The 11017-nt window shown below is 46.5% G+C and overlaps 1 pseudogene and 1 gene segment (V, D, J or C); both read left to right on the top strand.

Annotated features, from left to right (window-relative positions):
* Positions 1 to 2919: 2919 nt before the first annotated feature.
* LOC109488775 lies at positions 2920 to 3473 on the top strand. The segment is given in 2 exon segments: positions 2920 to 3032; positions 3145 to 3473. Coding segments are annotated over 2 exon segments (387 nt in total).
* A 4127-nt stretch (positions 3474 to 7600) lies between these two features.
* Positions 7601 to 8118, top strand: LOC117797877 (annotated as a pseudogene).
* The last annotated feature ends 2899 nt before the right edge of the window (positions 8119 to 11017 follow it).

Genomic DNA, 11017 nt, shown 5'->3' with positions numbered 1-11017 from the left:
ATACTTTAACATATACCAACTGTTTTTCTTGTGGCTGACAATATTTGTTTCTAAAAACATCAGGACACTAACTCAGCCAGCCATTATTCCTCCATCAATGAACTCCAACCCATTAGCCCCCTTCCAAGATACCCTCTGATGCCCCCCAAGGAGACAGCAGGGTTACATGGAGCACAGAGGAATGACTGTGATGTGAGTTTGCAGGAAAAGGAGGCTGCATGGTTACTCCCTGCCCTGTGATTCCTATGACCTGAAGAAAAGACAGCTGTGAGATTTGTGTAAACGGGGTGAAAATGGACAGATGTCTTCAATTCCACAAACCCAACCTTTTGACTCTGTGGATGTCTTACCAGAGTCCATCTCACCAAATTCCTCTTCATTGTGTAGACTCCCTCTTAATGTGAGGATGTGACCTTCCAACACTGGCCTTTTTTAGCTCCATGATCCAGGACCCTGGAAGTTCTTACAGGGAGCATGCTCTGGAGATGGGTTTGCATGGAGATCAAACCTCAGGGGGTGGGAAAACATAAGAGGGACAGAGGGACACTTGCCGTCATGTTTGGCTTCTGAAGGAAAGCTAAGGGGATAGTACATGGAGAATATTCTCATTCTGGTTGTGTGTTTGTGTGTGTGTGTGTGTGTGACCCCTCTATCCTTTCTCCCCTCTCACATTGTCCTTGAGTCCACAGTTTCCAGGCCTCTCTCTCCCTCCAGAAGTCAGGATCAACCTGGGCTCACCCAGCCACCCTCAGCATTACAACCTCCACGCGACAGAATCCCTAACCCAAATAGCACCACTGATACTGAGGGTAACAAGGTTCCTGTCACGAGAAGAGCCATGCCACGCCCTGAATACCTGCTCTCCTGGGACAAGTCTGATACTCAGGAGTCAGGGAGGGAATCTTTGTCGCTGTGGGCAGCTCAGCTCTGGACTGTCTCTGGGCTCTAGTGTGTGCCTGTGGCTGGTCAGTACATTGATTCTGGGGAAATAGACTCTTGATGGGGAAAGGAGACACATCCTCCTGGGCTCTCAATCCTGGATGACACTCCCTCAGCCACCCTAGTGACACCTCCAATTGGCTGGACTTCTGCTGGAAAGTCTGTCCCAGGCGAGGGCCACAGGGCCTGTGATATCAGGGACACAATCCCCTTTATCTCCACATCTCCACCACTCACTTGTGGGACATTTAACAGAATCCTCTGGGTCCAGGTGGCCCTGGGTAATAGCAATTCCTTGCTCTGCTCATGGGTGGTGGAAGGAACACCTGCTCTATCTGGACATGCTCTACACGGGGTACAGGGACAAGAGCTGTGCCCACAACAGAGGATGGTCTGACGTCAAACCCCCCTGTCCTGGAAGTTCTGACTGGATGTGTGTATTCCATCACTGAGAAGGCTCTGAGGTTCATAGGAACAAGCCCCTAATGGGGTTTCACTGGGCAGCATATCTGGCTTCCTAGCTGCAGCTCCAGACCCAGGACACAAAATTTGTGATAAAAAAATAGTGATTTTTTAAAGTTTACAAACTTCTCTTTTAAACGAAGAACAGAAAGCATCCCTCTCCATTGTTGTTGCATCGATGGTTTTCAGAAATCAGTATCCATATTCTCACGGCAATAAGTACACATTTGGAAAAGGATGCTCGTGATTGCACCTGCATCTTCACAGGACTTTGTCCTTTAGCTTAGATCAATCTTATTGAGGAGGACTTTGCATAAAATAACACAAATCCGTTTTAAATACACATTGGGCTCAGTGGTGACGAATACATAACCACTGTCACTGGATCCGGTCAGAGCATCTGCAATTGTTACTCCTTTTCTCCTAGAACTTCTGTCACGATTGCCCTTTGTGTTCTGACGTCATTGCCACACAGCCCCATATGCCAGGGCTCCTGCAGACTTGTGTCTGTGCTGGGAGGACAGATCCTCGGAGGGAATCACTGGCCACAGGGTGCAGAGAACTGCTGTTTCAAGCAGGTGGAAACAGTGACAGATGACCAAGATTTACAGCATGTTTACCTCTAGAAAGGCACATGAGGGCTTCTACCCAAAACCTTCAGAGAAGCATTCCCTGTCTCCTCAGAGCTGTGGGAACCTCAGAGCAAGGGCAGATCTGCAAACCAGGGAGGAGTCACATAAGAAGGAAGTGCACAGTGTCTTTCACAGAAAGGCCATGTGTCCACGTGGAACTATCACTGCTCTGGACTTGGTTCTTTTTTTTTAAAGATTTTATTTATTTATTCATTTGTGACAGCCAGGGAGAGAGGGAACACAAGCAGGGGGAGTGGGAGAGGAAGAAGCAGGCTCATAGAGGAAGAGCCTGATGTGGGCCTTGATCCCAAAATGCCAGGATCATGCCCTGAGCCAAAGGCAGACACTTAGCCGCTGTCCCACTCAGGCACCCCTGTACTTGGTTCTGATCTAAAAGGAGTTTGTGTAGAGACGCCACTTCAGTCCTGACTCATGAACATGCAAGATCTCCATGGACAGACTCACCTGAGGAGTCTGAGTAGAGCATAAAGTCTGCACTGAGGTGATGGGAAGACACCTAAGGGGAGAGCTGGCCTGTGCCTAATGCAGGAAAGAGTGGACAGAGCTTCAAAGATGTAGTCAATGTCTCTGATGGGCTCTGGTCACTGGTCACACAAAGGTGTGTCTGGTACTGGCCACCAGGGTTTGCTGGGGCCATTTCTGAGGAGTCAGTGGTGATCAGAGCTGGGAGCTGACACCTCTGCCCTCTGCTCAGGGCTTGCAGCTATGGCCTATCAACCCCATGCCCCACAACAGCCCCTCCCCTGCCCATCCCCCTGACATCCCCAGGCAGAGGGACCTGACCCAGGGCAAGGGAGGGGTCAGAGAACTGGGGTCTCATTTGCATGGTCAGGCCCTCCCTCTCTCAGAGGATGAAGAGGTGAAGGGAGAGATTAGAGGAGGCTATGCTCATCTGTGGGGCACAGTAGTCAGGACCAGGGATGAGCTCCACCATGGCTTGGTCCCCTCTCCTCCTCACCCTCCTTGCTCACTTCACAGGTGACTGGATGTGGGAACAAGTAAAGGGACCCTGGGAGGACATGCGGATCCTGTATCCTCCTCTTGTTTGCAGACCCCAGCATCACTGTCTCTGTGTCTCTCCCCCATGCAGGGTCCTGGTCCCAGTCTCTGCTGTCTCAGCCATCCTCCATGTCTGGGGCCCTGGGCCAGAAGGTCACCGTCTCCTGCACTGGAAGCAGCTCCAACATTGGGGGTGGATGGAATGTGAACTGGATCCAACAGCTGCCAGGAAAAGTCCCCAGAACCGTCATCTATAGTAATAACAACCGACCATCGGGGATCCCGGATCGATTCTCTGGCTCCAGGTCTGGCAGCTCAGGCACCTTGACCATCACTGGGCTCCAGGCTGAGGGCGAGGCAGATTATTACTGCACATCATGGGACAGCAGTCTCAGTGCTCACACAGTGCTCCAGTCATGAGGGGAAGTGAGACAAAAACCCACTTGCTCATCTGTAGAGGGGGACACATGCCAGCAGTTTCTGCTCAGCTTAGGCTGTGATGCTCCTTATTCCTTTGCTGATGCCCTGGGCTCGGGTCCATCAGGAACATCGACAAGGCCGAGGCTCGCCTGTCACTCCTGTCCTTAGAGTCACTCAGAGCAGCCCATTCCTCAATAAAGAGTCTCCATGTGAATAGACATTTCTTGTTTCATCAGCTGGGGTATTTTACTTCTAGGCTGGACCATATTATTTTTTTCCCTTCTGTTCTTCATATATAAAAAACATTTTATTTTGTCTCTGAACATATCATGGGACCTCAGCACTCCCCATGTGGTGTTTGAAGAATAACATTGGAAATTATTATCTACTTGGTTAGAAATGGTGCTGCTGCCTAGTTTTGTCTTATTTCCTGATTCTTTAAGAAAGAGATGGTCACTTAGAATTGGAAAAATATTTTAAAAATCCCCAAACTTTTCTCTGTAGAAAAAACCTGCACGTAAATATTTATTCCAGTTTCGTTGCTAATCATTAAAACTGAAAGCAAGCAGAATTCTGTCCACAGAGATTTACCCCAGGTTTATATTTAATCACCCAAACATGGAACCGAACTGAGATGCCAGCAAATAGGCAGCACATTTATAAAAAGGGAAAGAATACATAGTATGGTTAAAGTTTCATCACATATGGCAAGCAGCGCACACTCTGGAGAGAGTGCAAACATCTGCAGTTTCTGGGAGAATAAAAGAGACAAGAGAGTTGATCATGTGAACAAAGGAAAATATTTCTGAGCAACAGAATGATTCTATACGATGCTGTCACAGCACTGAAATAACACCATGACACTGTCAGAGTCACTGAACACTGTACAGCCACACGACAGATTCCAAAAGGTGCAGGTACAACTCATTTGGGAGGTTTGGGGCTTGGTATGGGATGCGGACTGTGACAAACCCACATACCTGCAGCACAGACGTGTGGGCTCAGCTCAGTGCAGGGCTCGGGGACGCTGCTGAGTGTTGGTGAAAATGAGTGGAGCCCATCAGTGTAGAATCATAAGAGACTGTGGGTGAACTCTGTTCTCTAGTAGGTAAGCTCATGTCCCGCGGGGAACAGGCAGATTATGTTGATGGGGATGCACTGCATCCTGGAATTGAACAATCAAGTCAGTGCATTGGTGGTGGTGGAGCCAGATTTCTCATGTTAGGAATGGAAGTTCACAGAAATAACCAGGGAAGGAGGCTTGAGTGAAGCGTGTGGTCATGGGTTAGAGCTGGAGCTGACAGCTTGGAATCGTGTGTCGTTTGATGGAGACAGATAATCACCTGTGGAAACAGTCACAACTCTGTGCATGTTCCTGGGTTAGTTGGCTCATATAGAAGTCCTCTGTCTGTCAGCTGAGTGGGAGAACAAGCAGAGTTGCCCTGTAACCATGAGGTGCACTGTCCCAAATACCGCTCTCTAATACCATTCTGCCAGAGGACACGCGGGCTTCTTTGGAGAAATCTTAATCCCCAGACCAGGAATTCCACAGGCTGAGTGTGGAGCACCTTCTAGTGTCAGAAAATGAAGAATCCAAGTCAAACACGAGCACATCAGCACACATGCACACCCAGCACACACACACACACACACACACACACACACTCAGCAGGGTGTGTCAAGGAGTCCAGGAGCTAACATAAAATGCTTCCATTGCACAAAACTGGAAAGATGTGAGCAACCAAATAAATGTAATAGTATCAGTTTAGAACTCAAAGCCTAAAATAGCTCTCCATGGTCCATATTGTTCACTGTTTGAACAAATGAATAAATGGAGGAAAAAGAGACACATTTCAGCAGAGAGATTTCAAGTAACTGGTGCAAAACCTTAGCCTGAAGGGTGTCGGGCATGATTCCCACTCGGCAAGTGTGGACAAAGTCACCCAAATGAGGAGAGTCTGAGAAAGTGTCACAGTGAGAGAAGCTTAAGGAAGCATCACAACTAAATGCCAGAGAGAATCCTCAACTGGATCTTAGAACAGCATAGAGACATTAGGTAAAAACTAAGACAATCTGAATAAACCATGGGTGTTAATTGTTATGGGTTGAACTGTATCTTCATCAATTCATGTGATGAAAGTTCTAAAAACTCTTGTACTCTTGTATTTCAGGATGTGACCTTATATGGACGTGGGGTTGCTGCAGATGTAGTCAGCTAAGGTGAGGCCAGTAAGGTTTACTCTCATGTGTCATAGATTGTTTTTCTCTCTCTTTGGTTTTCCTCTGACTCTTTGGTTGAAATGATGGTGAAACGCATCACAGTATTTTAGAGAACAGGACCTAGGAATCCAACCTTCATTGTCAAAGAAAGCCCTCATATTACAGAAAAAAAAAGGAGAAAATGAAGGTTTTTTTTTATTACTGTGAATCCATGAAGGCATTTACCAAATGAACACGATGCAGCTTCAATCAGGGTGGGATGCCTTGTTCTGGGAGCCCCTTGATGGAGAAAGAAGTTCTAAGAAGAGGGAGGTCCCTTCTAAAGTGTAAGGATTTATTTCGATCCTCATACTGAGAATAGCTACAAAACCGGACTAATAAAAAGGAAAATGAATCCTAAGTACATCAGAGTGAAACAAGAAATACTGAATTCCCAGGTTAACTGTAAAAGGAAATGAAAACTAGAGTGGGAAGTGTGAACAGTGTGCACATTTTTGTTGAAAGTATTTTAGTCTCATGACCAATGCAGACATCAAATGCCAGGGCCTGTGCACTGGGGGTTATGAGAAGTTCCAGGAGACTCATAATACAGCAACACCAACATTAGTCTCACTGTAAGGATGTAGACTTATATCAGGTGTGAACCAGCAGTGAACTCTGGGAACATTAGGCCCCTGAGTGAGTGTATCCTTACAATATTCTCTCTCTATGCCTTTCCCAGAAACAGCCCTTACAATTTCTGCAAAACAGCTCCACTGTCCCTGCTCAGTGACACAGCTGCCCTGATGCACAGCTGGGTCATCCAGCTTTGTCTAGGAAGTGCTGTAATTACATATTCACACATTTCCATCTCCCATGGAATAGGGCTCCTCCTGGAGTGAGAAATTACTGTAAACGAGCACAAAGGTCAGAAACATAGTACAGGTCTCCCCAACTTTTAAAAGTTCTCTTTACACACTTGGCTTTTATGGAATCTTTACATTCGTACCTGCTTTTAGTGTGAAAAGAAATCTGAAGAGGATTTTCAGTTTCACACACAAACACAAAAAAAAGTCTTGCCATAGCCCCGAGCATTAATTGTGCAGGGAGCCTCTACAGGACACTGAGAACCCAGCAGCACGAGTGGTGCCCTCCAGCACCTTCACTGAGAGCTGCACACAGCAGCTCAGCAACAGGCCACCAGAGCTATGAACCGTGCATGTTATCATATGTGCTTTATCTCCATTTATATTGTACATCTGAACGCAGATTTTGTCCTTTGGGATTAGAGAAGCCTAAGAAAATTTAGTTACCCTTTGAGTCTGGAAACATGCAAAGATTATCATATCAATTGTTACATACTACTTTGCCTCATGCCATTGGGGCTGCCTAAGATTTGTTAGGGATGATGTAATTTCAGACAGCAGGGAAACATGCACTAAGACTTGGTCCACGGATGTGTGTGTCCACAGGGATGCGATGAGCTGCAGAAATCAGCTGGGCTCTCAGGGCTTTGGTACAGAGGGACTGCTGTGCCCATGACCAACAGGGGGCGCTGTGGGACTGCCCTGTTGTCCCTACTGGACTGCTTCTTGAGGAGCTTTCACTGGAAGGAACTTGGCCTGTGGATTGGGGTCTGTGCTCCCTGATGGGGACTCAGCAGCTGTGTCCTCTCAGCCCTGGCAGGGTCCCCTGAACAGGGATCTGTGTGGGGTCTCAGCAGGTGCTTCCTCCCAGGGCTGTCCCCAGGGCTGAGGCCACCCCCATTATCCTCAGTGTGTGGTGTGGGCTGAGCTCCAGCACCAGGGCTAAGGGAAGAGCTGGGAAGACACTGGATGAGACTTATTTGCATGGACAGCCCCTTCTGGGGCAGAGGGTGGAGGAGAAAAGGAGGCCTGGGTCAGCCCAGCCCACTGTGGGGACCAGTGTCTGTGTCACCATGGCCTGCACACCTCTGCTCCTTATGCTTCTCTCCTATTATACAGGTAGGGACAGACCTCGGAGAAACCGGCAGCTCTCAAAGTCACTCTTCCTGAAGTCAGCGTCTTGATAAATTTCTCCCTGTTTCTTGTCCCATTAACCACACCGTGCTGGCAGGTTCCCTGTCCCAGCCTCTGCTGACCCAGCCGCCCTCCCTCTCTGCATCTCTGGGATCATCCGCCAGACTCACCTGCCCCTTCAGCACTGGGTTCAGTGTGGGCAGCTACCAAACATACTGGTTCCAGCAGCAGCCATGGAGCCCTCCCTGGTATCTGCTGAGGTTCTACTCAGACTCAGTTCTGCACCAGGGCTCTGGGGTCCCCAGCCGCTTCTCTGGATCCAAAGATGCCTCAGCCAATGCAGGGGTCCTGCCCATCTCTGGGCTGCAGACTGAGGACGAGGCTATTTCTGTGCTACAGCTCACGGCAGTGGGAGAAGCTACCATTACTCACAGTGTCTCAGATAAGGAGGAAGTGTGACAAAAACACCTCCAATGACAGGTCTTGTCTCTAAGTCTCTTTTATTGAGAAGCTTCTGTGGAGGCTTCTGTAGGAGAAAGTCCTGGTGGGAAGACCAGACCTGGAGGAGAGAAGAGTGACACACAGATTATGCTGTCCCCTGAGCCAGCACACCCAAGTGAGGGATAGTGTCCACATGCACATGCGCTTGGGTCCAGGGTAAATTAAAAATAATAATAGATATACAGTGATTTTACGTACATGTAGGGGGTTTGGCCATCATCCCATAATCACACTGACAATATTTCCATCACCTGCCGAGAAAACAACAACACACCAGCAGTCAGGCCAGTGTCTCCCTGCACTCAGTGCTCTCTGGCCCCCAGTTCCATCCTGTCTGCTGTCAGCTCCCTACTGTGCGCATATCACAGGGCCTGAACCACAGAACAGGCACAGTTGTAAGTGCTCAACTTACTGGCAGGAGCAGAGTGTGCATTCCTGTGGGAACTTCAGCAACACCATCTGAAAATATGCAGATAACGTCATGTATGTACATGTCACCCTTTTGAGGAGGTCCTGCTGATCTATCTGGATGCTTCCTTTTTTTTATTTAATAATATTTTTTATTATATTAAGTTAGTCACCATATAGTGCATCCCTAGATTTTGATGTAAAGTTTGATGACTCATTACTTGAGTATAACACCCAGTGCAACATGCAATACATGGTATCCTTAATACCCATCACTGGCCTATCCCATTCACCCACCGCCCTCCACTCTGATGCCCACAGTTTGTTTCCCAGAGTCTATAGTCTCTCATGGTTAATTCCCCCTTCTGTAACACCCCCTTTCTTCTTCACTTTCTTCTCCTACCAATCTTCTTACTTCCTATGTTCCATAAATGAGTGAAACCATATGATAATTGTATTTCTCTGCTTGACTTATTTCACGTAGCATTATCTTCTCCAGTCCCGTCCATGTTGCGGCAAATGTTGTGAAATCATTCTTTTTGATGGCTGAGTAATATTCCATTGTATATATGGACCACACCTTCTTAATCCAGTCATCTGTTGAAGGGCATCTCAACTCCTTCCACAATTTAGCTATTATGGACAATGCTGCTATGAACATTGGGGGTGATATGGCCCTTCTCTTCACTACGCCTGTATCTTTGGGGTAAATACCCAGCATTTCAATTGCTGGATCGTAGGGTAGCTCAATTTTTAACTATTTAAGGGACCTCCACACTGTTTTTCAGAGTGGCTATACCATCTGGCATTTCCACTAAAAATGTACGAGGGATCCCCTTTCTCCACTTCTTCTCCAACATTTGTTGTTTCCTGCCTTGTCCATTTTTGCCATTCTGACTGTTGTAAGGTGGTATCGTAATGTGGTTTTGATTTGAATTTCCCTGGTGGCTAATGATTTGGAACATTTTTCATGTGTCTGTTAGCCAGTTGTATGTCTTCATTGGAAAAGTATCTGTTCATATGTTCTGCCCATTTTTTTATTTGATTATTTGTTTCCTGTGTATTGAGTTTGAGTTCTTTGTAGATCTTGGGTACTAATCTTTTATCTGTAGTGTCAATTGCAAATATCTTCTCCCATTCCGTGGGCTGCCTCTTAGGTTTTTTGACTGTTTCCTTGGCTGTGCAGAAGTGTTTTTTCTTAATGAAGTACCACGCGTTCATTTTTTTGTTTCTCATGCCTTTGGAGATGTGTTATGAAAAATCATTTGTTTCTTTTTCAAAGATTTTACTTTTTCACTTGAGAGAGAGGGAGAGAGAGTACAAGCTAGTGGAGAGGAAGAGGGAGAGGGAGAAACACATTCCCCACCAAGTTGGATCCCGATGTGGGACTCAATCCAGTATCCGGAGATCATGACCTGAGCCAAAGGCAGACATTTAATGACCATCTGAGCAACTCAGGTGCCTCATGAAAGCACATTTAAAAACATGGTGAACATCTGATTTTTGTCTTGAATAAGGAAACAAGCCATAAATATTGTCAACAGCTAGTGACAAGTGATCTCATGCAGCTTAGCTGCTAGCTTCTTTTTTTTAATGATTTTTTATAATATTATGTTAGTCACCATACTGTACATCCCCCAATTCCGATGTAAAGTTCGATGCTTCATTAGTTGCGTATAATACCCAGTGCACCATGCAATACGTGCCCTCATTATTATCCATCACCGGTCTATCCCAATCCTCCACCCCTCTCCCCTCTGAGGCCCTCAGTTTCTTTCCGAGAGTCCTTAGTCTCTCATGCTTCATTCCCCCTTCTGATTATACCCCCTTTCTTTATCCCATTCTTCCCCTACCTATCAACCTAGTTCTTATGTTCCATAGATGAGAAAATTGATATGATAATTTTCTTTCTCGGCTCTACTTATTTCAGTTAGCATTTTCTCCTCCTGTACCGTCCATGTTGCAGCAAATGTTGAGAATTCGTTCTTTCTGATAGCTGAGTAATATTCCATTGTATATATGGACCACAGCTTCTTAATCCAGTCATCTGTTGAAGGGCATCTCGGCTCCTTCCATGATTTGGCTATTGTGGACAATGCTGCTATGAACATTGGGGTGCATATGGCCCTTCACTTCACTACGTCTGTATCTTTGCGGTAAACACCCAGTAGTGCAATGGCTGGATCATAGGGTAGCTAAATTTTTACCTTTTTAAGAGACTTCCACACTGTTTTCCAGAGTGGCTGTACCAACTTGCATTCCCACCAACAATGTAGGAGGGATCCCCTTTCTCCACATCCTCTCCAACAATTGTTGTTTCTTGCCTTGTCTATTTTTGCCATTCTAACTGGCGTATGGTGTTATCTCAGTGTGGCTTTGATTTGAATTTCCCTGATGGCTAATGATTTTGAACATTTTTTCATGTGTCTGTTAGTC

The sequence above is a fragment of the Ailuropoda melanoleuca genome, unplaced genomic scaffold (assembly GCF_002007445.2).
Source record: "Ailuropoda melanoleuca isolate Jingjing unplaced genomic scaffold, ASM200744v2 unplaced-scaffold1697, whole genome shotgun sequence".
Classification (NCBI taxonomy): domain Eukaryota; kingdom Metazoa; phylum Chordata; class Mammalia; order Carnivora; family Ursidae; genus Ailuropoda; species Ailuropoda melanoleuca.
Note: the sequence above shows the minus strand (reverse complement) of the source record. Positions and strands in the feature narration are given on the sequence as shown.